This window comes from Rutidosis leptorrhynchoides, chromosome 4 (assembly GCF_046630445.1).
Source record: "Rutidosis leptorrhynchoides isolate AG116_Rl617_1_P2 chromosome 4, CSIRO_AGI_Rlap_v1, whole genome shotgun sequence".
Lineage (NCBI taxonomy): Eukaryota > Viridiplantae > Streptophyta > Magnoliopsida > Asterales > Asteraceae > Rutidosis > Rutidosis leptorrhynchoides.
Window position 1 is genome coordinate 152,795,370 of NC_092336.1, and position 27,128 is coordinate 152,822,497.

At 35.4% G+C, this 27,128-nt stretch overlaps 1 protein-coding gene across 4 annotated transcripts; it reads left to right on the forward strand.

The window, feature by feature from the left end:
• Window positions 1-26,043, forward strand: LOC139903939 (uncharacterized). 4 transcript variants are annotated; one of them, XM_071885867.1, is made up of 8 exons: window positions 1-264; window positions 492-1,443; window positions 2,691-3,692; window positions 6,165-6,254; window positions 6,344-6,391; window positions 22,179-23,192; window positions 23,601-24,494; window positions 25,264-26,043. In XM_071885867.1, the coding sequence occupies exons 2-8, from the start codon at window positions 514-516 to the stop codon at window positions 25,300-25,302; spliced, it is 4,017 nt and encodes a 1,338-aa protein (XP_071741968.1). In that variant the 5' UTR covers window positions 1-264; window positions 492-513; the 3' UTR covers window positions 25,303-26,043. The 4 variants fall into 4 exon arrangements, with proteins under 4 accessions (XP_071741968.1, XP_071741969.1, XP_071741970.1 ...); XM_071885868.1 differs by lacking the exon at window positions 1-264 and having other exon boundaries at window positions 386-1,443; window positions 6,168-6,254; XM_071885869.1 differs by lacking the exon at window positions 1-264 and having other exon boundaries at window positions 386-1,443; window positions 2,697-3,692.
• Window positions 26,044-27,128: the final 1,085 nt, after the last annotated feature.

Below are 27,128 nucleotides of genomic sequence, written 5' to 3' on the forward strand. Positions count from 1 at the left end.
GTTTTTTTTTGCTTTGTCATAGCCCAAGCAGTCATCGAATTCTCAATAAAGCAGGGGACTTAGATTCAACTATTGGTAACGCTTAAAATTGACTTGATTGGGCTCTTATTAGAGGGGGCATCAATGTGCGCAATTCACCCTGTTACAAGTCTCGTCGCTCGAGGGCTCATCACCAAGGGTTTTACTCGCTAGTGGAACCCAATATGATTGTTGCTATGGAGGTTTCCTCCGCGAATCTAAAACAAAGATACAACTTTCACTAGTGTAAGTTTGATACATTTTTATCTTTTACTCCGTATAGAAAGCTCAATACATTTTCAACATGAAAAAAAAAAAAAATTAATAATCATTTGTAAGATAAAATAAGTCAATAAATATTCCTTTTTTGTCTGTGGGGGGATCAAAATAGGAAATATACAATCAACTTTTTTCCGTTTATAAAGGAGTAACTTACATTCCTTTTATTTGTACTCTATTCATTCAATAACCAGATATATAGATCTAAAAGGAAGTATGGAATCTACAATCACGAAGTTTGGTCACTTACAAATCCCAATTGAAGACGTACTAAAAGCCACCGACAACTTCGATGATAAGAATGTCATCGGGCGGGGTGAGTTAGGAATAGTTTATAAAGGACGGCTCTTGCATTCTGGGAAAAGGGTGAAAATTGCCGCTCGGAGATTAAACAATAAGCATAAGCACAATATCGAGTTTTTGAGAGAGATTTCTGCGCTCTCTAGTCTCAAGCATGAAAATATTGTCTCGATTATTGGGTTTTGTGACGAAAAAGGAGAAAAGGTCATCATAAACAAGCATGAGGCTAAAGGAAGCCTCGTGAGATATCTAAGCAACCCAAACCTTACATGGAATCAAAGGCTGAGGATAAGTGTTGGCATTGCACGTGCTTTAAGTTACATGCATAAAGAAGATGGACGTAGTTACTCTGTCATACACCGTAATATCAACAGCTCTACGATATTATTAAACAATAAGTTTGGGGCCAAGTTATCTGGATTTGAATATTCCATCAACCATCCTGTTAATCGAATGGATGATGTTTTCCTTTCAGAAGCTATCGGAACAAGAGGGTATGTGGACCCCGAAATTGGAAAGACCGGTGGTGTGACCCACAAGTCCGACATTTACTCATTTGGTGTTGTTTTATTGGAATTATTATGTGGGAGGAAAGCGTTTTTACCAAATGAGGATGATAAGTTTCTAGTTTCACTGGTCAAACTCAAGTATGAAGAAAATAGTATGGTGGGTAATTTAATCCTACCTTGTCTATCCGCTCAAATATGTCATAGAGCACAATCAATTTTCTTACCAGCAGCAGTATTTTGCGTAAAGGATGAGCGAGTACAACGTCCACATATGAAGTATATTGTTGGCGAACTTGAGAAGGCATTCGAATTTCAGCGGCCATATGAAAGTTTGAATGTAAGACCCTATTCTTTATTGTTTTTCTCTTATGTCATCAATTTGTCTATTGATTATTTTCTTACCATTAATTTTGCTGATGATAAAGGTAGACGATACAAATTACAAAGTACATCGAAGACTCGGGTGTTTAATGTCCCTGATAGGTTTAGGTTTAGGTTGGTTTGTTGTGTATTGTCTTCGTTGTTGTTTACAAATGTTCAAAATTGTTAATTTGCTAGGTAATTAAAGGGCTGTCTCAACTATTCGAAGGCCCTAGGCGAAAATAAATATGGGCCCTCATATACGTTTAATTTTTTAATACATATAAAATGATAATACTTAATTTTATCACTTTTTATATACCTACAATGAATTTAACTATTTAAAATATACAATATTACAACTCTAAATGAAATTTTTTTATTTAACTAAATAGAATATATATATATATATATATATATATATATATATATATATATATATATATATATATATATATATATACATTTAAAATTTTGGGCTCTTCAAATTTTTTGGGCCCTAGGCGGTTGCCTATCTTGCATATGTCCAAAGATGCCTCTGAGTAATTAGATCCTAGGATGTTCTCAATCAGAAGCCTGCATCAATTGTGATTTATTCAATTTTTGGATCTATTTAGTTTTAATTTATGTCTTTCTCAAAGAAAAACCTAAATTACCCGTACACATTATGAATAGAGACGCCTAATTAATCGAGAAAGATAGATACCACTCAAATATTCAGAATTTGATAAACTTGGAGACTCATAAATATATTACAAAACCATATATATATTTGTAACTTGTAAGACCACTCCCTATAGTTCATTACCCGCTCATTACCCGTTCATTACCCGTCATTACCCGTAACTAACCATAGGCACGAGCTAGTTACCCGTTTTAGTTACCCGCATCCACCATCAATTTAACGGAAGTTTTAAGTTTAGTTATAGGAATTGTGGGTCCAGTGGCTTTTCATTGTTGGACTTTATGCTTTATTGCTTATACGTTGTATATTAAGAGGAGTATTGTTTTAGCCATTATAGGGGTTGTTTAATTATGAGTTAGTTATAAGATATTGGTGTTGATGTGGCGCTGATGTGGAAGGTTAAGAGGATGAATAGTTTAGTTACAATAGGGAGTGGCCTAAGATGGTAGTATTAGAGACATGTCATTTTAGGAGTTATTTATTTCTTATGAGGCAATTTTGTTTCAAGTAAAAGCATTTAATTAGTTTTTCCCTACTAGTTGCAGAGATCCAGCTTGAATCAGTTGACATCTCAATTCAGTCACTTCAAGTTTAGGCTCGATGATATAACTCTGGCCACCAACAACTTTTCTCCCGCATACCGCATCATGAGAAACGACTGGTATGACATATACGTAGCAGGATTTGAACATTGTGATGAAGAAAATTGTGTCTGTGTAGAAGAAAAGAATGAAAGTGAACGTCCCAAGAGACGCTATATCTATTTAAAACGCATGCGCCCTCGAGAGGACAAACTAGAAGAAGAAGAATTATTCCGTACAGACATCGAAATGCTTACAACTTGTAACCATCCCAACATAGTCACTCCACTTGGAATTTGTAATGAAGATCCGGAAAAGATCCTTATCGTCGAGGGATCTTCTAATGGATTCCTTGCTGAATATTTGAAAAACAAAAGAGATAAATATGTTCTTACTTGGGAAAAACGTTTGAAAATATGTCTTGATGTTGCAAATGGATTGAAGTATCTACACCATGAGATGGAAGACCAAAAGACGGTAATAAACCGTTATTTCTCTACAAACTCAATTGCGTTAGATGAGAGTTTCAGGGCAGAGATTGTTGACTTGGTATTATCGGTCTTCGTTCCTCCTAACCAAGATGTTCATGGTTTCGGTTTAGTTGTTGGCTCTCCATTGTACAGTGATCCCGAATATTTACGTCATGGTAAGTTAAAAAGAGAATCAGATGTATATTCTTTAGGAGTAGCTTTTTTCGAAATTTTGTGTGGAAGGGTAGCCAACGATCAAATGTACACAACCGAGAGTGAAGTTGGACTGGCATATACGGCACGCAGTTGCTTCCTTAACGGAACACTAATGGAAATTATAGATCCTATAATTAAGGAAGAAAGTGATGACAACAAAGATTCTATAGACACATTTGTGAAAATTGCATATAGGTGCTTGGCGGAAACTCAAGACCAACGTCCTACGATGAAAGACATCATCAAAGAGCTTGAGAAAGCATTATCGTTTCAAGTAAGTCAAAATTATTTGTTTTTGTGTTCATTTATTGATCAATAGAATAAGACTGGTTTTGTTTGGATTTGTGGATTCAAACAAGCCGTTGATGATCGTTGATTATCTAAACTCACTTGCAATTAAATGTATATGCACCCGTATCAACACTCTCGTTTAGTGTTCCCAAGGCTCCCACTCAACTATAATCCCCCGCTAGGTTCGTGTCTTCCTGAGCTACTTCTCGAACAAGATCCCTCAATAATACTATAAAGTTCATCCAGCTGAGACTTTCAGCACCTATCCTCCCACCTAGCCATTCCCTAGTGAGAATCTCAACCATATACATGGTTCTCGTCTTACACCCGTGTCAATAATCTAACCACCCTGACCACCTTCATTCTTGGTCTCCAAAAAACATGGCACTATTCATTATCCAACAGGCCACCTACCTGAGATTAAGTTTTCGTGAGCTTGGAAATTAACCTCATGTTTTTCTGGATTCACTCATAGCCTAGGTGTCTAATGGCTAAGTCACCAATTCTAGCAACATCCATTATTTTTCCGTACGCCATTCAAACTCTACCAGAATAACACCTTAATTCATTATCTCGTTCATGTATGTGGCGGCTTGAAACAAGCAACCCGAATCCAAAACCCAGACTCATCAAGAAACTCCACAAAAGAGTAACCTCTATCACATCAGCGCTATGTTCTCGCCCGCCTTCTTATTCTGGAACTTCGATTTAAATTGACCAAGCCGTTGATTATTTAAAAAGTTACGCTCCTAACCTGTGATGGTTCTCTCATAGATATTGATCTGCTTCTACGCTTACTTCTACCTGAACCACTCAAAAGTGAACCCGATGTCTCAGCCGAATCTTTCCTCCTTATTCATTTACTGAGAAATAAATCTCAAATCCTTTCATAAGTCAACTTAGTAGTTCTAGATGAACACTAACTATTATCATCACACCAAACCAACTCTCGAGCAATGAAGACTATAAGAACAATGCCTCCAACTCATCATCAAACTTTAAAAAAAATACACAATCATAACGCATATTTACCATGAATAGGGTATCCCCATAATTGTTAGGATATGTGTCCCCGAACGAGACCTTGTTAATCTTTGATTATCAAAAATTCACCGGATAACAAACAAATCTGTAGAGCGCACAGAGATATTAATCATGAAACGTAAATAACACATGAATTTACCATGATTATATCCAATCTGGTTTAGTTATGTCAAACTGAAATAAAAATTATATTAGTACATAAGCCTTTACTTCAATCATCCCACGTGAACGACTGATTACCTTGCTACAACTCCTTATGAAATATCGATGGATAAACTACCGGGGACACGCTGCTCTTCCACACCGGAAAAGGAGCTTTCTACACACAAACTGTCGAGAATAACCTGATCTCCGCTACACGCTAGGACCAAGCAACTCTCTCTAGATACATCAACCACCCCCAATAGACTGTGAGATAACGGGTCGGAGCTCGACCCGAATTTAACAACTTCATCACCCAATTGACTAATCATACAAAATACCATTGACCCGATATATTTTTCCAACAAAGAATAGACCACCCGGCATATTAAACTTTTGGACATATCTGTCAAGAGAATTGTGTAAGAACACTACCACACCCTTAATCTTCCATTTAGTCACTCCCCCTTCACCATTGGAACACCGAGCACATACGTATAGAAGAATTCAGACGAACCCGATTTTTCAACTTTAGTCAACTTCAACTGTATGGATTTAATATTATCAGTGACTTCCAGAAAAATCCCGTGTTTATCTTCTCTGGTTAGCTTCAACATAGTACAAATGACTCATTTGAGATTTATAACGTACAATTCTTATAATTATTGCCTAATGGATATGTACCATGAATGTCCAAAAGGGTAAACGGATAATATGCACAACCGACAACCAACGAATATGCACATCACACAAACATATTAATCAAGAAACGTAAATAACACATGAACTTAAACATAATTATGTGTAATCTTGCCATTGGTTTAGTCTACGGTCAACCACTATAGAATTTCTTGTTAAAATTTGGTAACAAATAAAATGAGATTAGTATTACAATTTATAAGTGAAAAGAGAAATCCTTTCTAAAATCGAAAAACTTGATGAATACGTCAAGACTTCGCGATCCGCGAAGCACCTTTAGCAACCTGGAACAAGTCTTCACACCTGCGAAGATCCTCCTCGGTCAACTTTGATATCTGAGCACATTTCTCGCAATCCGCAAGCTTCTTGCCTCTTTTTTTCCTTTTCGATTTCTTTCCATCTCACACTTAAAAATAACCAAGTTATCACGTGACTAGCTAAGATACATTTGATAGACAACAAGTTAAAGTTCAATATGGAATAACATTGCCTTGCAACTTTCAAAAGCATAAACTTGAGATTTTGTTTATCACTAATCTTTATGTTTTTGTCATGTTATTGCTTAATGGAGAAGCCAGAACAATGTCATAAGTCCGACCAGATTGTAGATGTCGATGGATATGATAAATTATTAGACCCGAAATCGACACATGAAATTCCTGTAAGAAACTTCTGTTTTTATTTTCTTTTTCCTACAAATATTTACTTCTCGAATAAATTACTTATTTCATGTCGTATTTGATGTTAAAGGAACATTCAAATTATGCAGTTCAAATTCCTGAATGGAAGAATCTGAAGGTAATCTTTTCATATATTTTATTATCTTATTTCAGTATACGTTATTAATTAATTACTTAATCATTCCCATATTTATTTCTATTATTCCTTTCTAAAATTTTCCAAATTATTGTACATTTCCAGCCATATTTATATAATATAATATAATAAATAGATAAAAATAAAAAGATAAAGTTTATTAATACCCTAGTGTATGTATGCATGACAAAAAAATAGGTAAAAAGTAAGGGTAAAACGGTAAACTATAGAAAAAGTATAATATAATAATGTTATTTCTTAAACTATGTATTTTTTATTTGAAAACAATTAATATGAAACATATGGAATATTAAATTGTTAGTTTCTGTTACAAATTAATAGTTCACTTTTATAACTAGACTAAATTAAAAAAAAATAAGGTAAAACTCGTTTATACCCTTACTTTATATATATAAAAGTTAAAAGTAAGTATAAAGTTTGGGGATATAAAACTGTAAAGTAAAAAAATACACGATAAGCATTACTTAAATTGTATGATTATTATCCGAGGACTATTAAATTGGGACATAGAGTGTATAACATAGTGGGAATGGGCTCCAATTATAACACAACCACCATAATAGTATTCAATTACTATGGCCTACCCATATGAATTGAATTCATAATTAATTTGGTGGTTGTGAGTTCGAATCCCATTGTAAACAAAATGAATGTGTGTGTTTGCTGTTAAAAAATAAATAAAATAAATAACATGACTCAATTATGCCAATGTGCGGTTTAGAAAGGTAAGGCGACACTCGTAGCTAATGGATTCAATCAAAATAAGATTCATCCACGGCTTTCTTCAACTCATCTTAGATCTAGGTCTCACAATGTGTTTGTAAAAGTTTTTTGCTATGTGTGTATTTTGCTTGGTGTATGTGAAAGTGAGAAATGGCAAAACTCACCTAAGCTAGGGATAGTGATGCTATTTCCGGCAATGTTAAATCCTTTTTGCTGAGACGAGGCAAGTAATGCACGATGAAGAGAACATGATGATAAATGAGCTATAAATCAACAGGATATTTTGGTTTGAAAATACCCGATTTAGAGCGAGTATTCATATGATGAACTGAAGGAGCCGAAGTGTTAGTCGTTGAGGGCTGATCAGATGAAAGTGCAGGTGCTGGAACGACAAAAATTGGTAGTTCAGCAGTCGGTGTAAGGATCGTATAGCCCAAACACAATGTCCTGCAATATAAGCCCAAGACTCCATCCTTTTCTAAAACCAATTGGTGATAGAGGGGCTTCCCCTTAGACTTATATATATACATTTGTTTTATCCCATGACCGATGTGGGACTTTGGTTTGCACCCCAAACAAACCTCCCCTCAAACCCAAGTCCATCTGAGCCTTCCCTCTAACGATAGTCCAGATCCAACCTTTACCGCCGCCAACTCGGAACTCTCAACCTGGTGGGAGGGCAGGGAGATTTCGATACAAAGCTTCCAGGATCAACTCATCGTGCCAGGGTCGCGCCACGCCGCTGCGTGCGCTCAGGGGTGCGCCCACTGCGCTGTCCACCACATTGGGGCTATAGCCTAGCTCTGATACCATTTGTAAGGATCGTATAGCCCAAACACAATGTCCTGCAATATAAGCCCAAGAGTCCATCCTTTTCTAAAACCAATTGGTGATAGAGGGACTTCCCCTTAGACTTATATACATACATTTGTTTTGTCCCATGACCGATGTGGGACTTTGGTTTGCACCCCCAATAGTCGGCTGTTCCGTGACAGCAGCAACAGAAGGGATAACTGCACTCATTTCGTGGCAGCTGGAACACGGTGTACGAGCTGCAATAATGGAAACAAGCTGAAGGTTGACGCGAAGAAGCAACTACAGTTGGTGAAGTAGCAGGTTGTTTTCGATTAGTGACACATTTGGATGATAGAGTTAGAGAAGGTTCATGAAAATTAGAAAATGTTAGGACGCCAAGATCAATAGTTGGTAATGAACCAGAGTACGGAAATGATGACTCGTCAAATTGTGTGTGCTGAGTAATATAAATGTGTCCAGTTTTGATGTTAAGGCATCAGTATCCTTTGTAATGAGCACTATAGCCGATGAAAACACATTCAAGACTCCGAGGAGCTAACTTGCGAGGAGGATAATCTCATAAATAAGGAAAAACACGGCACCCATAGGTACGTAGGATGTCATAGTTTGGTGTAACAACAAATAATAGCTCATATTGAGACTTATGCTCCAAAGTTGGCAATGGTAATCGATCGATAATGTAAACAGCTGAGTTGAATGCATCAGTCCAAAGAGCAGCAGAAACATGAGCATGAATCATCATTGCAAGGCCAGTTTCAGTAGTATGACGATGTTTTCACCCGACCCTTCCATTTTATTGAGGAGTGTAAGGACACGAGATTCGATGATGTGGGCCATTGTTAGTGAGCAAGGCACGAACATTGGAGTTTAGAAACTCGGTGCCACCATCACTCTGAAAGACTTTAATCTTACATGAGAAGTGGGTCTGAACTAGTCGCATAAAAGCATCAAATACTCCATGAAATTCCAACTTGGTGCGAACACGATAAAACCAAGTAAACCTTGAAAAATCATCAATGAAGATAACATAGTAACGATAACCATTAGTTGAAGTAATAGGAGAAGATCCCCATAAATCTCAATGTATTAAATCCAGAACATGTAAAACACGCTTTTCATTATCATTAAAAACTAAATGTTTACTCTTAGAGAGTAGACAAGGAGAGCAAAGACTCGGTTTTGGCAAAATAGAACTAACTGATAATGATAATGATAACCTGTTTAATTTTTTTAACAATAAAATAATAGTAAATGAAACATGTCCTAAACGATTATGCCATAGCTCATATGATCCTTTCAGCTTTCTTAAACGAAGTTGTGAGATAAAAGCTCTTTATCCTCGCTCAAGTACATATAAATCATGTTATCCCCATCCCATTGCAAGAAGAGCCTTTATTCGCCGATTCTGAATAATAAATGAATTGTTGGAAAATAAAACATCAACAGGGTTATCGGTTATCACACGTTAACTTGCTAATAGATAATAGATTTATTGTAAGAAAATGGACCACAAGTACATCTAATAATTGTAAATCTGGAGATAATGAAGATGAGCCGATATATGTAATAGGAAAGGTTTTACCATTCCGAAAAGTGATGGACTTGTTACCTTTGTAAGGAGTAGCAGCTTCAAGATTTGATGATGAGGATGTCATGTGACTAGAAGCACCCGAGTCAACGTACCAATCCGGAAAATCGTATAAGACGTGACAATTTTGAATGAAATTCTTGTGCTAAATTCGCATCTAGAGCTGGAGAACGAAAAGCATATGACAATGAATCAACACAATCTGAAGCGTAATCCCATTCTATAATCATAAATGACAATGCGGTAACCTGCGAGAACCATTGTTACGACCTCGCCCACGACCACGTGAACAATTACCCCGACCACGAGTCTGATTGTTGAGTGGACGATAAGAGGAATTAGCGTTGAAAGCGGCCTGAGCAGGAGTAGTAATCTGAATAGAATTTAAAAAGAGCTCATGGTCATCATCCTATGAAACAAGGTTGCAAAACGTGGAACGAGTAATGCTCATTGCGTGGTTAAAAAAGTATTTAAATTCTCACCAAATCACACAAAAAACCAGTGATATTTATCGTTTTCATCGATAGGATGACCTATAGTAGATAACTGATCACACGAACTTTTAAATTTTGTTTTGTAATCGGCAATAGTGGACGTACCCTTTTGTAACTGCCGTAGGCGGTCTCGAAGAGTGTGCATCCTATCAATCGAGTCATGACTATAGTGATCTTTAAGAGCACTCTAAACTTCACGGGCTGTTTTTAATCCGAGAACAATAGCCATAGATTCTTCAATTAGCGATGATTGAAGGATGATAAGTGCACGATGATCTCGTTCTTTCCAGATTATGTAATCGGGATTAGCAGAGGTGTCATCAGCAGTAATAATCGTCGGCGATAGGGGCTGAAGAGATCCATCTATATACTGTGTAAGATTTTGATATGAAAGAAGGGTTTCTACCTGATGACACCATAGCAAATAATTGGTAGAAGAGAGCTTAATAGTAAGCATGTGCAGGATGGCTAATATTGATCACTATATATAGTTACAATACATGACAAGGATAAATACAAAAGACACAACAAACTATCCTACCTTTTAGTATATAAGATTCATGTTTATCACTAATACAAATTAGTTACACATTCAGATTCTTCATTCATCTTCAACCTCACATTCATATATTCATCATCATCAACCTACAACCTACCGAATTAAACACATAAAAGCAAATCGGAGCTAGAATAAAATATTATCATGTGATATCAGAGCTAAACAACTTCCGTTGATCGATCTAAGCTTCGCTTTCATCACTGAATTCACAGATTCATCAATCTTTTAGAGTTTCTAGGTTTCGTTTTAAAGTTTGTCAAAACTTGAGATCATTCAAGTGATTTAAAGCTAATTTGTTATATTAATCATCGATTCTTGTTCATAAACACTTGTTCAATCTTCGTTCATCATAAATTCAAATTTACAAACCACATATTCATCATAGTGAGCAATATTCGATAATCGTTCGTATTTTCGACATTTCGTGTATTTGTCTGTTTTGCAGGTTCTTCGAGGTTTATTCAATTTGTTCGATAATGTCTCACCTAAATTCTTCCTCTGCTCAGACTCAAAATTCGGAACCCAAAAAACCTTCGCAAAACCAACACAATCACATGAACATAATTGTTGTTCATTTTATAACTCTTTTCGGCTATAAGTGTTAATTATATGTAACTAACAATGATGTATGTTGGTCCTTAGTGTTAAAAGTGTGGTTCCTTAACTATCAGCTCAAGATATGTTAAGTATAAGGGTTATTCATAGCCACCATAGGGATGAAATTGATATATTTGGTTTGACTCATAAAAAAGTTACAGACTCTATCGTTTTTTAATCCCACACCACTAAAAATAAAACGTTATTGAAGAGTTCGCCAGCATTCAACAATTTCCTCATTGGGGTTGTCATGGGTTTTAAAGCAGTCATTTTAAAACGTTTTAACATATCATTGATATATTTGGTTTAACTGATAAAAAATCCCATTTGGTAATTTTTTTGACTTGTAACCCCAAGAAGAAATTAAGCTGGTCAAGCATGCTCATTTCGAATTTGTTGGCCATAAGGTCACCAAATTTTTTGCATAAGGCCGGGGATGTAGAACTAAAAATGATATCATCAACGTAAATTTGAACTAAAAGGACGTGACCGTGATTTTTATGGATGAAGTGCGTCTTGTCAATTGTTCCACGAGAGAAGCCATTTTCCAGTAAATACTTTGTCACGGTCTCGTACCATGCACGCGGTGCTTGATTTACACCGTACAAAGCTTTCTCCAAGTGGTAAACGTGGTTCAGATGAATAGGATCGACAAAGCCTTCAGGTTGATCAACATAAACTTCCTCTTGAAGATGACCATTAAGAAAAGTGGTTTTGACATCCATTTGAAAAACCGTGAACTTCATATGAGAAGCAAAAGCAAGAAAAAATCGTATAGCCTCAATCCTTGAACTGGAGCAAACGTTTCATCATAGTCAATACCCTATTGTTGTCTATAACCTTTAGCCACAAGTCGTGCCTTATTTCGAACCACAACCCTATCAGAATCTTTCTTGTTTTTAAAGATCCACTTTACACTGATTGGTTTTTGACCCGTTAATCTTGGAACTAACCGCCATAATTTCTAACGTTCAAATTGACCTATCTCTTCTTGGATAGCTATCACCCAGTTTGGATCAAGTAAGGCTTGAGCCACCGAAGTTGGTTTAATCTTACTAAGAAAGGCAGTATATAAACACATATTTCGAGAAGCCCTTCGAGTTGAAACAGGAGTAGTAGAATCACCAATGATAAGATCAATTAGATGAATTTTACTCCATCGATTGGTATGTGGAAGAGGTCCAGTAGTAGCGGTATCCATTGAAACATCAACCATTGTTGTCGTTGAGCCAAGATCCTCTTGTTCTGAAGTAACGTTGTCTAATGGGTTTGTTTGAAATTTAGGAGAAATTTCTGGAGTTGTATCAAGGGATGTTTCTTGAATTAGTTCAAGATTAATATCAGTAGGTAGCATGGAGGATGAAGACACAACTGGTGAATCAGTTGGTGTTGTATCTTCATCAATAAGACTTGGTTGTGTCTCAATTGTAATTGATTGTGTTGGTGTTTCAGGTACGGCATGAACAGTTGAGTTCTGTTGAGGAGAATACAAAAAATCAAACAATATATCCAGTTCCTCTGTAGTTACCGTAAGAAAACCCTTTTTTGAGAAAATTGAGTTATGTGCGGAAGAAGTGGTAGCCAGGTTTGGATCGGGTTTTGAACTGAGATGTTCAAAAGTCATCCTCGATAACTCATAAAAACTAGCATTTATGCTTTCCTTTATCATCCTTGTTATTTTGTGATAAACACGATAAGCCACTTTGTTCGACGAGTAACCGAGAAATATGCCCTGATCGCCATGAGCATCAAACTTTCCAAGGCTGTCAAAATCGTTAAGAGCATAGCAGATACAGCCAAATAAACAGAAATATTTAACGCTCGGGCGTCTACCATATAGCAACTCATAAGGAGTTTTTTCAAAACGTTTATTTATGATACAATAATTTTGGGTATAGCATGCAGCTGAAATGGCCTCCCCCCACATTTTTGGAGGTAAATTGGAGTAGGCAAACATTGCTCATGCTGCCTCACACAACGTATGGTTACGTCATTCGACTACTCCATTTTGTTGGGGGGTCCTTGCAGCAGAGAACTGATGTTCAATGCCTTGGTCTTTTAGGTAACAATCAAGCATGTTATTCTTAAATTCCGTCCCATTATCACTGATGCTTTTAACATATTTGTTAAAAGCGCGTTGAGTTTTCTTGATGAACTCAATGATAATGGTGGGGGTTTCAGATTTAGTTCGCAAGAGAAAAATCCATGTATATCGTGTATAGTCATCAACTATGACAAGCACATGTTTCCAGCCATCGAGGCTAGAAACCCTCAAGGGTCCACATAAGTCCATATGCAATAATTGCAAGGATGTTGAAGTACTTGGGACTTGCTTAAGTGGATGTTTAGTCCGAATAAGCTTACCCATTGCACAGGATGGACATACATGATCCTTATCATATTGAAAGCTAGGAATACCATCAACCAAGTCTTTAGAGACTAGTCGATTGATACCCTTGTAATTCAGGTGAGACATCCGGTGATGCCAAAACCACAAATTTTCTTTTGTAGATCTAGCAACCAAACACAAATTATCATTTTTGGTGCATGATCTAGATCAATGGTATAAAGTGAAGCACTACGTTTACCAACAAGGAGATCATTGCCATTGGTGGATTGCACCGAACATTGAAGATGTTCGAATACGACTTTGAGATCTCTATCGCAAAATTGGCTTACACTAAATAAACTGCAACCCATGCCTTCAATGTAAGAGACCCGTTTAACCGTTATGCCATTTTTCACATAATCTCCATAACCCGTTATCGCCGCAATTTCATCATTTCCGAAAGTAACCGTTCCTAGGAATTTTTCAACAAAATTCATGAGCAAGGATTTATCGCCCGTCATGTGTCATGAACAACAAGAGTCGATATACCACACATAAGCGTCGAAACCCTGTAAATGTTAAGTTTTCTAGAGTTTAGATACCCAAACTTGTCTGGGTCCTCTACGGTTAGTAATAGGAGCAAACTTTGGATCGCACAAATATGTAAAATGTAATGCATCATGCAATTTAGATTTTGAAGCATCATTCAAAAGCACATTACACATATCTTTCGCATAAGCAATCTCAAGGTTTACAGAATCATCAGAAGTCTTAACACACATATTATTCCAAGACGATGTTTCGTTCACAGAAGTAAAATGAAATACATGAGATGGTTTCCTAGGTCGACTAGCAGATTTCTTTATTTTGTTTGCTACTTTCTTAGTCTTTAACTTAGGTACCAATATGGATTTGTAAATCAAGTCTGGATTATAACCCGTGACACGAAAAACACCTTTATCAGTTAATCATCCAAAATTTTTGTTTAACATGTGAGATGATTGAGTTTTCAAAATTTCCATTTTGATATGACATTCTTTCTTATTATATTCACTCAAATTAGTTTTTGGATTTGTGTGTTTTTTAGACTTCACTGGGTTCTTTAAAAGACTTTCCTTTGATTGATTTGACATTAGCATCATAGGAAGTTGTTCATTAGAATAAGAACCGTCTGGAAAATGAACCTTCTTAACAATGAATTATGTTGAAGGTGCAACTTTTGAAACACTTTTCCCAAATTGAGAACGTAAAGAATTTTTAAGAATAGAAATGGATTTAGCATCCTTAGAATTTGTTGTCCCCTTAACCTTCTTATTAATCCCACGAACACATTGAGACACTTTGTTCTCACATACAGATGTAATATGTTTCGTTTGTTCACTTGGAGAAACTTGCTTTAGTGTGTTAGCCTGTTTTAGTTGAATTATCTTGTGATTTAAACTTTTATTTTCAAGACATAATTCCTTAGCAGAAACTACAACTTCACCTTCCTTAAAAGAAAAAGTACATTCTTTCTTAGGAAGTGGAGGTAATTTATCACACAAGACAAGTATTTGTTTCAAAGATGAACACTTAAGTTGCAATTCAACATTTTTCTTTTCAAGTTTATCAACTAGATGATTCAAATCCAACATTTCAGGCTTTTCATCATTTGATTCTACCTTAGGTTTAACTTTTGGTTCTACCTAAGATTCTACTTTCACATCTAAAGCCTTGTGACCTAGTGATTATGACTTAAATAAGACAATTAGATCATGTGCTAGGTCTTCACAGATTTGATTATCTGAAACAGGACATGTAGGTAAGGCCAGTAAAATTGGTTTTACTTCCAAGGAAGGTTGGTCTAACTCCTCATCTATGGTAATAATGCTAGAACTAGGTTTGTTCAACACTTCATTCTCAAGCATTAATATATATCTATTTCTCTAACATCAGTGTAGGAATATAAACCAATCTACGTTTAGGCACATAATCAGCATGTTGCATATCTTTTCCTGTTCAATTAGTTCTTGTAAGAAACTAGGATTAGGTTTTCCCATTTTTTTCATTTATCCTTTCATACATCAAGCCAATTTGAGCATATTTCATGGATGAACGATTAGCAATAATATCATCAATTTCATCATCAGAAGCACGAATAGAATGCGTTGGTAAACCAGCTTGAATGTAATCAGAATGGTATAAACCAGAAACCTTCTTAGAAATTCCATCCAACGTCTTGGGATGTTCATAACCAACCCCCCACTTTTCACCATGAATAGTTTTTGGTCTATTCATAAAGATTGTTTGCTTCAAAAGTTCCCTTTCATTTATAGCTTTTGATTGCTCATTTCGATAAAGTTTATCTTCATATTTTACAAGCTAAGCTTTCATTTCTAGCACATCTCTATTGAATAGAGAAATTTCAGATTTCTTTTTATTGATGATCTCTTCCAATTAAAAAATTTTCTTATTCAACTTGGAAATTGTGGGTTCGTATTGTTCCTTTAGGTCAGATAAATCTTTTTCTAAGAATTAGACCTTTTCTGCAAGACGTTCGGATTTCAAACGATAATCAGTTTCTTTCAATTTTGATCAGAAGAATTGATTTCTTAAGTTCTTCTATCTCTGTGTCCATTGCACTGAGTTGGATTCTCAACCTATTCACTTCCGATTGTGAATTAGATGATGAAGAAGGTTTAGCCTCATTAAGTTTAATTTTATCTTTTAAAGTTCTGTTTTCAGTGACCTTTAACCTCTTTAGTGATTGAGATTTAATTCTTCATCAATGTGTTTTGCATGTTAATGAAATCAAGTGGGATTTCAATTAATTGTACCTCATCATCATCAGATATTGAGTCAGAATTCTCCACTGCTTCCTTAGCTTTGATAAGCGTGGTCACCTTGCATACATTGGCATGTTCCTCCTCGGATTCGGAATCATCCCTCCAATTGAACCAAGTATCATCAACCGGTTTTAGCTCTCCCCTAGTCTCCATAACCTTTGCCATCAACATTTTCTTCTTGTACTAAGCTGCATCCTTCTTTTTTGGCATTTTGCAATCACGAGAGAAATGGCCAGCTTTGCCGTAATTGAAACAGGTGGAATCTTCCTTCTTGGAATCATCAGTTTGTTGAGGTTGAGGTTTCTTGTAGTAGGATGATGAAGATGAATTCTTGTGTTGGTTGTTTGATTTGCATTTGAACTTGTACTTGTTCAATGCTTTGGTGAACATAGCAGCCATCTTGACTAATTCAAGGTGAGAGTCATCAACATCTGAAAGATTGATTTCTTCAGAATCAGGTGACTCTTCAACAAGCACTTTCTTTGATAAGCTTTAGGAAGTGGTGTAAGTTTTGCTCTTCTTCTTAGCAATAAGGGCAAGTGGATCACCCAGAGAAGATTCTTTCCTATCCTCTTGAAGGGTAGACACAACTGGTTGATAATGCATAAGAACCCCAACAAGCTCATGAATGTTAAGCTTATCAATCTCCTTGGTAGATTGAATGATGGTTCCATAAGGAGTCCAATCAAAATTGAGCTTTTTGAGAAATTTCATGTTAATCTCAGCATTCACCTTTATGATTTTACATTTCTTCAACTCATTCAGAACTCCATTGAAACGTTTGTAGGTGTCCTTGAGTAGTTCATTAGGTTCCTGCTTAAAATCTTCATAAATGCCTAGGGCCTTGTTCAGCTTAGTGACACTAGTCATGTCATAACTTTCTTGTTGTCTCCTGATCTCATCCCATATGTCCTTAGCAGGTGTGTTGCTATCAACATTCTCAAACAATTCATACGGAATAGCTTGCATGATGATATTCTTGGCTTCCATATCACCTTGAGCACGCTCACGTCTCTCACCGGAGAGTTCATAGACTGGAATTGGTAGACCAATTTCTGGATGAAATTCAGTAATTGGTCCATCTCTTGAAGAAGCTCAAATGTGTTTTGCCTTCTCACCCTTGTAGTCTATGTATTGAGTGATAAGGTGTAGCCACTGGTAATACTTGCCATCAAACAGCACAGGAGGTCTTGAATCAGATCCAATGATCAAAGTATCTTGAGTAGACATTTTGATACAAACTGGGGTAGATTCGATAATGAATTCGGTAAATCACAAAAGCCAAGATTCATAATCAAAAATCTAACAAAATTTCATATTCGGTTTCAGTACTGTAGCATATTCGGGTTCGGTCTCTGGTTCGGTACTGTAGCAGATTCGGTATATCAGATTCTGTATCAGAAACTGATAAAAATGATAAGTATCTCACACAGATTTGGTACGTGCAGAACTTGATGCCTTAGAACACTTAAACCCCAAAATATATCAAGTATATTTGAGATTCGGTTACGGTATCTGATTCGGTAACCAGATTCTATAAATAATCACAAACAGATGAATCCAATCCATTGCTTAACACTTTGAATCAAATTTGGTAACCTTTCTGCAAAAGGAAACAAGTTAGTAACACGTGAAATATCAAGTATACCGAATGTGTATAAACCGAATGTCAACTGTAGTAGTTGATAAACCGAGTCTAAATGTGAAACATAGAAATATGATCGAATCCTTGCTCAAACCACTTGAATTAGCTGTGTTTTATCAAACTGAATGTGATTGAATCACAAACACTCCACAATCTGCAACACTTTAAGTGAATTTCTGAGTTGAAGCCGACTCGGTATGGTAGTTGAAATACCGAATGAGGATCAAAACATCAAAAATTGATGAATTAATGAAATTAAACTGTCAAATTGATGAATAAACACCTCACGAGCACAACTGAATCCACTGATCTTCACTTGGACACATAAACAAGCTTGAATTGATCAAGATAGAGAGTTTTAGCCACAAACTCTAAAAAATAGCTAGAATCGCCATAATTGTTGTTGTAAAGCTGTAATGATGATTGAAACACTTTCTAATACACCTAATTAACATTCACTGAGCTTTTCACACAAATTTGAACATCGGATTATCAAATTCGATTAAACCGAATCTAATTCAATCTAATCGAATGTGTTAAGATCATGTAATCTTCAATCTCTGGATTGATATAGTGATGTAGAATCACTTCCTGGACGATCTTATACCAAATGATAGGTCAAGTCATGGTGAGAATTGAAGATATAAGAGATAGAACGAGATTCGGGTGAATAGAGAACATATTCGGTATTAGAGAGTTTCGGTAAAATTACATTCCACAGCTTCTTAAACTCCGTTACAATGCAATGACTATCTAATTAGGACTACTTAGGTTCTTTATATAGCCCTCTTTTAAGGAACCATCTATTTAGCTTGTTTCACATTAACACTATACACCCTTGGGGTCCTAACAAGGCCGCGATCCGTGAGTTTGGCTAAAATTGCATCTCCATTGATTCCTAAAAAATTATCTTCAAAAGATAGATCGTTTATTCAACCAAGGTGGAATTCAAAGTCAATAAGTCAAATCGATAATACCTATAATTGGTATTATAAATCATTTTCAAAATGATTTGACTTCATAATGGTTTCCATATATTTCAATATGGACTCCGGTCTTCAAAAGGGTTTTAAAAGCCAATTGTTTGTATATATTATTGTTTTTCTTTTTTGATAATATGAAATTCAAAAATATGTTTGTTTTTGATATTTATAAAAATTGTAAATAAAAAAATTTTGTGCTTAACTATTATATCTTTCTCACCTAAGACATGCAAGTGTTAAAAGGGAGTTAGAACATGAGTGATAACAAATAGACACGTCTTTTTTCGATCAGAGATCAATGTCCAGAACAACTCTAGAGTTGCTGAAAATCTTGTAAAGATTTCTCGTTTTAATGGCTGGAAATCCGCTTGAGCATCACGTCAATAGTCAACATCATAAGGTTGATTATCTAGAAATACGAGAATGCACCTTGATAAGTATTATTAGATTCCCAATTTTTACTAATCTTGAAAAAGATTACGCTGGCATGTTTGACACGGATCAACATGCTCATGCAAGAACAAGTTGAAGAGATCACACTCGTGAATCTCTTATGGTACTTGGAAGGAATTGGCCTTTCTAAGAACGTGGGAAACCCGTACTCATTGTTAAAATCGTAGTTAGATGACAAACTAAGAATCTAAACAACAAACCTAGGGTTGTCTGCATTATTTCTCCTCACCAGGATAATGTGTGTGCCCGACTTCCTTACCCAAACTTCATGCAAGTTGTAAAGAGACTTTCCAACAACGTTTTGAGTAATGCTAACTACTACGATGAAAAAAGGAAATCCTACTAAATTTAGATATTCAAATCTAATGTACGTCACCTGAACAAAATCAGGTGTTAACCGTGAAAATGGTGATTGCATAGAATTGTCAGAAACCAGACCATGTGCCAGATCAAAACGCTGATCTACTTCACTATTTCTCCTAACAATGATGGTGTATGCATCCGATCACTTTACCCAAATTCTATGTAAGTCATAGAGACTTCGCCAAAACGTTAAAAGTAAAACTCTAAACATTTATTTTGATAACTTGAGCGGAAATCTTATATCTTTATAGGTCACATGAATTTTATTCTTGTGTTAACGATTTTCTTGCTCATCACTTTCCTTTTTTACCCGGAAAGTTGTTTACCGAGTGAGATAATTGCTATGTGTCGCTATTAAATACAAGGACTGGAAGTGGATAGCACACTACCAACTACACAAATTCCTTTATTTTCTTCATCATCAACTTTATTGCCGACTGGTTTTTGTTGTAACAAAGTAATTTCATCGTACCGCTATTTATGTTGTGGATGGTACATTCCTTTTACACTATTTTTCGTATCTTGCTCTTCTTGCTCCTTTTAACCCAGAGTGATTTTGTAAGAGCTTGATACTTGTACTGGGTTGTAAACTTTAAACCAAGGTTTTTTTTGGATGACACATTTCATTACCTTATTCCTTTATGGTGTGCATCTTATTTCAGATGATATTCAACATGAATAGTTTTGCTAGCACATCATAATTGCACCATGTTGCTTTCCTAAATAAAAAGGAAATGTCGTGGATATCACATTTCCTTACCAAAAATATTTGCATGTTATTTGTCGCATCAATCGACCAAGCATGATGATCATGAAAATTCAAGTTCATCATGAGGGGGAGAATATATTGATGAAAGCTGAAATGTCATATTCAACAAATTATAAGGCATTCAAGATATCAACTTCTACTCGAATTCAAGAAAAGATTCAACAACATGTCAATCAAAGAGTACTGGAGATCAAAGAGACTTGTTTGTTTGAGGGGGAGAAATAAAATTGACCACTCTACATTTGTGGGGAGCAATCAAATGTCACTTGCATTCTCCTGCTTCAAGCAATTCAAGAAAGATAAAGATTCGACGAATGGTGCAGTGTACCACAAATTCAAAAGATATCTGTGCAACACATGTGATATACTCCTCAACATATGTACCCAAAGATTTATCAAGATCTCCAGCAAAGACGAGTTTCTCAAGATTTGTCGAATGCTGAAGATTATCAATCATATTATATATCTAAGGCGGTGATTGTTAAGAATACTATTCCTAATAATAATAGATATAGATTAGTGATTGTTCAAGGGATAAATAGGATAGACTTAATAGTCAAGTTGTTAGTTGTAAGTGACTTAGTATGAGTATAAATACTAGGCACACCCTTAGAGTAAGCTAAGCCTTCCTTCCCTTAGCTCATAATCTCACACACACATCAAAGGTGTGCCTCCCCTAAACTCTCAAACATATTGTTGGACACTTGAGTTTACTTGTGACATCAATTTGATCCTATCAAATTGATTGTCGAAGAAAGCCATAGATTAATCTTAGTGACTAATTCCACTATGCATTAGGCTTTCATTTTAATCGAATCACAAAATTATATACAAGTTAGTTACACATTCAGATTCCGTTTCATTCATCTTCAACCGCACATTCATATATTTATCATCATCAACCTATAACCTACTGTACAATCGAATCAAACACATAAAACACGAATCGAAGCTAGATTTAAGTATTATCACCTTGATCCCAAAAACATTTAGCAACCTCACATGCCATCGTAACACAATATGAAGTGAATGGATGCAACGTTATAATGAAAAGACGCAACCTTTTAAGGATGACGGTTATAGCCTTTCGGATACACTTTTGGAATGACGGTTACTCGCGGCTCCAAAATTGCTTGGCGGTCACAAAAGTGCTTGGCTGTTACAAAACTGCTTCTCGGTTATAAACCTGTTTTAATGGGTTAATTTCTTGACGCTTGCAATTTCCTAGACTATGTCAAATTATCCCAAACGAGCGTGCACTACGTACTTTCCAAATTAACTACTGAATATAAATAGATAAACTTTTTCTTTCAATTAAATCCTAATTAACCAAAAGTTGATAATACTAAAATCACCAATAATTCTTTGATTATTGACATAGAAGAATTTAGTTGAAAATTACTACTCGTATAAACTTGCTCAAAATGCTAATAACGAAAAAATTGTATTACCATTGTGACAAGTATTAGTATTACTATAGCTTTATATATAGGAATAAATAAAACGTCACATGCACATACAATTTCTTCTAAGTTATGTTACTATTATTCTTCCAGGAATGTATAAGCTGCAAGAATCTTTACCCTTTTTTCACAATGTTGCAGGAAAATATCTCAAAGAACCTTAAAATTCGACTCAGTGATATATTATCGGCCACAAATAGCTTTTCTGAGGCATGCATCGTTTGGCATGAAGGTCATTATCGGGTATACAAAGCAGAACTTGAGCATTTCAATCAAGAAATTATTGGCTCGGTAGAAGAGAAGTATAAAAGCGAACCACCCAAGAGACGCACCACTGCATTAATAAAACGCCTCTTCGTTCGAATAAACCAACAAAAACAACGAAGAGAAAGTTTATTCTTACACGAAATTGAAAAGCTTAGCATTTGTAAGCATCCTAACATAGTCACTCTAGTAGGATTTTGTGATGAAGATTCTGAGATGATCCTTGTTTTTGAGAACACTATTAAATTATTCCTTGCTGAACATTTTCTGGACTTCCAGAAACAACCTCATCTTACATGGTCTGAACGTTTGAGAATATGCCTTGATGTTGCATATGGAATGAAGTACCTACACTACGAGATGGAAGAACAAAAGGTGATAATACATCGTAATATAAGAAGCCGCACAATTGCTTTAGACGAAAATTTGAGGGCACGAATATTCGACTTTGGTAGGTCTATATTCCTTCCTCCTTATCTCGACGACGATACTCTCCATCTCAATGAGATTATTGGCAGTCATGGTTACATTGATCCAGAATATGAAAAGACGGGAAAGTTAAAAAGAGAATCAGATATATATAGTTTCGGAGTACTATTGTGTGAAGTTTTTTGTGGTAAGTTACCTGATTCAGCAAATTTAAAGGAGAGTGATGAAAGGTTTGCATATGAGGTACGAAGATGCATCCGTGAAGGAGCCGTGATGAATATGTTAGATCCTCTAATTAAGGAAGAGATTAGTAGTGACGGCTTTAGCCTGAATAAAGGACCCAACAAAGATTCTTTGGACGCATTTTTGAAAATAGTAGATGCGTGTTTGGTAGAGACTCAAGACAAACGTCCAACAATAAAAGTTGTTGTCGAGGAGCTCAAGAAAGCCTTAATGTTTCAAGTAAGTTTTTTACGCGTAGCCTTAAGTTTTTACGTATTTGAAAACTACTCCCTCCCGTCCCAAATCTATTGTCCAATAATTCATTTTTAGATATGTTAAAACTTTCGTAAGTAGATAAAAATAATGAGATAAATTTCTTTTATACGCTTATGTAACAAAAATGACATTAAGTAAGGAGTAAAATTGAAAAGTAAATTAAAAATACATTGCAATATGAACACAATTTTTTTTTTCTTCTTTTCATTTTTTTCATCATTGTTTTTCTCTAACATGTATCAATTGGCGCAAATTGTACCTGAAAACATATAAATTTTGGGAGTCACTGATTATACAAGTATAATATAATTTTTTTTTTCTTATTATAATGCATGCATGCGTGTATTTTATTTGGTGTTTCATCGTTGACAGGAAAACAACAAAGATACTCTCCGGATTTCATATGAGGACATAAAATTAGCCACAGAAAACTTCGATGATAAAAATTGTGTTGGCGAAGGAGGGTTTGGGAAAGTTTATAAAGGAAAACTTCCACAAAGTGATAACACAATTGTTGCAAAACAATTGGATACAAGGGGTGGTCAAGGGGATAAACAGTTTCAGAATGAGCTCCAAATTCTTTTTAAGTACAAGCACGGTAATATCATTAGTATTGTAGGCTATTGTGATGAAAAAGATGCAAAAATTATTGTTTATGAGTATGCGCCTAGAGGGAGTCTTGATAAATATTTGGGTGAAGCTCGTCTTAATTGGATGAAAAGACTTAATATATGTATAGGCGTTGCAACTGCATTAGATTTTCTTCACAGAGGAATTGGAAAACAAGCGACGGTGATACATAGGGACATCAAAACCGCTAACATTCTACTAACTAATGACTGGAATGCAAAACTTGCAGATTTTGGGCTTTCCTTGATAAGTGCAATAAATAAGGAAACAGACTACGCCATCGACCGTGCATGCGGCACACCAGGCTACGTGGATCCACTTTACTTAAAATCGGGTTTCTTAACCAAAGAATCCGATATATATTCGTTTGGTGTGGTTTTATTTGAGATCTTGTGTGGACGATCAACATTTGAGACCCACAAACGGGAAGGTATATATCTACCAAGTTTCATTAACCGTTGCTTTGAAAATGAAAAACGTGATGACGTGGTGTTTGAGAAAATAAAAGCACAGATCATGCCGAAAGCATTGACTACATTCCGAAAGATTGCCTACCGGTGCTTACGTGAAGATAGAGAAAAACGACCAAAAGCAAAAGAAGTTGTAAAACAACTTAAGAAGGCATTGAGATTTCAAGTAAGTTATCATTGTTCTAGAATTTATATAGATTATTAAACAAAATAACAACAACAACAATACTCAATCCCACAAATGTAGGGTATGAGGAGGTGAGATGTAGACAATAATTCCTCATACCCCAGATTAGAAGGAAGTCACTAATCCATCCGCATGTATAGAACCCGCGGCTAGAAAAGGTCGTCCCTCCTTCTACTCGAGAGCCGAGAGATTGCTGGACCTCCGGCCGAAAAGGAATAGAAATAATAGGAATGCTCATAAAAATGAAGTTGGGGTAAATGAAACATACCTGAAAGAGTTATGCGCGCCAAAAAAGATGCGACAAAAAAAAAATAAATAAATAAAAAGAGGAAACACATATAACAATTATGCACAACATTAAGACTTATAGCATACAAAAAATAGTGCACCGGAAATGTAATATGTGTTTATCAAAAACGGTTAACTTCATCCCCATGTCATAACAATCCACTAACTAATCATACAAGTTAAATTTTTGCTCACCTAAAACTTCAACCATGGCATAATAGCTCTGCTTTTATCTAATCCCTGGTAACAATAGGAGTTCCATTTTTGAACGAACTTCACTTGATTTCCTCTCAGTGCCAGTTATACATGTTGACTATGTGTTTGGGTACATCTGCTCGAACAAATTGGAATTACTTCATAATAAGAAAGGATTTGAATTATAAAATCACATTTGACTCTGTCGTCTATCAGATTACCAAAGGAGTATCTAATCAACTGATGTATTCAAATTTATGTGTAGATGCTGAGAGATGATTTAGCTTCTACCACAAGTAGCTAGTATCAACCGCAAGATTGGAAGTCAAATGTTTGTTTTCAAGCTTTTTACAGAATCTAGTGGTTTGCGTTGTCAGGTAAATGGATTGTGGTTATTGTGTGAAAAAACTCAACTTAAATTATGAGTTTAAAAGGCTCTTCGTTGATATAATTTCGTCCATTCTTTATTTGTGTAACTGTATATGATATGATCATATTTTTGTATATCCAGTCCTATAAATAAGTAATGTTGCATATATCGGGAGTACTCAACTAGTACTCGGCAAAAAAGGTCTCCCGATTACTCGGTCCAATTGGATTACTTGTTCAAACATAGTCAAACTCGGTCAAAACTCGGGGATTACTCTGTCAAACTTGGTCAATAGTCGTGATTACTTAAAAAATCAGTCAAAACTAGGTCAAAATCAGTTAAAGTCAAACTTAACTTGGTCAATATCCGAGTACTCCCCGAGTATACTCCCTAAAAATTCCGACCGAGTACTCCCCGAGTATTGATGTTTGCAACCTTGTAAATAAATGGTTGCTCCCTAGAGGTCTTAAGGATTTTGCTGCTGATATTTGGCCTGATACTTCTTATTTTGATGGAGTCTTATCTGCGCTTAAATATGTTTAAGGTGGTTTATAAATTGATACTTATAGTTTTCATTTAACATTATATATGTAATATGTATATATGTATGTATGTATTCCGGTTTTGAAAGTGATTGAATAATCACAGTTAGAGCGCCTTTATGTAAAAATCTCTCTGAAATCTAAAAGTAATCCAAATACCATTTTGGAGCTGTTAAGTGGGTCTAAGTGTTTCGTTGCAAACCGCCCAAAATAATGATATTTAGAGCAGTTTGAGAGTATTGTTTAAAGTCCACTGATTATATATTTCAGTATCGAGTACACTACCTGTGTTCACCCTCTTTTGGGTATTGCTTAATTATAGTCCACCTTGTTTAGTGCTTTCTATACAGTAGCATTTGGAAGAAGATATAAGGTGTCTTTTGGAGATGACAAAATCTCATTTTATTAAGGCAAACTTATGATGGATAATCGTGTGTACTTTTAAATTTAATAAACGCAGCGGAACGATAAAAAAAAACATATTTTTATTTATTAATAAACATTTTTATTAACATTAAAATAAACATAATTTATTTTATTATAAACATTCACACGATTAACGGTTCCCAACAAGATCCAATTACACCACTAATAATTGTCAAGTAAATAATACACAAAGTGGAGTTTAGATATACCTTCGTGAATAGTTGTCCACGTCTAGGTTGAGACATATATTCAAAGTGTATGAATATCTCTATGGTTGATCCACACAGCACTTCAAACAACACCAATCAGATGCTAGTCCGTATAACCCGAAAACAATATCAAATATTGTTTATAATTACTTGCCGTACCAAAATCAAAAGAACCCTTCTTTCTTGATATTAAATGAAACTTTAGATTCTGCCTTTTTGATGTACCGTCAAAATACAACAACAATTAAAACATTTATTATGTTTTGTGATGTACGTTTACATCACCAAATCACCAAAACCACGAGGAAACAAAAAACCCTTTTATTTACTATGTTTGTTGTGGTTAGCGTAAAGAACCAAAGCAAAAAGCAAGCGGCCAAATGTTGTGTATATTTTCTACCGTAAAAAACGCAAAAGCAAAATCCCTTTTATTTTGTTTGCAATGTCGGTCAAAACTCAAAACCATGAAGCCCATAATTTATCATTTGTGTTTACCGTATCCAACAAACAACTAGGCCCTTTTCTTTTATTTTGTTCAAAATTAAAATAAGCCCAACAAATAATTAATGGTTCGACGATCCCG

Bases quoted from the DNA above. Each gene is read 5' to 3' on its own strand.
- LOC139903939 (XM_071885867.1), top strand. From the start codon at position 514: ATGGAATCTACAATCACGAAGTTTGGTCACTTACAAATCCCAATTGAA. The intron at 1,444-2,690 runs GTAAGACCCTAT...TTTCCCTACTAG, and splicing joins GGCCATATGAAAGTTTGAAT to TTGCAGAGATCCAGCTTGAA. The intron at 24,495-25,263 runs GTAAGTTATCAT...ATTTATGTGTAG, and splicing joins AGAAGGCATTGAGATTTCAA to ATGCTGAGAGATGATTTAGC.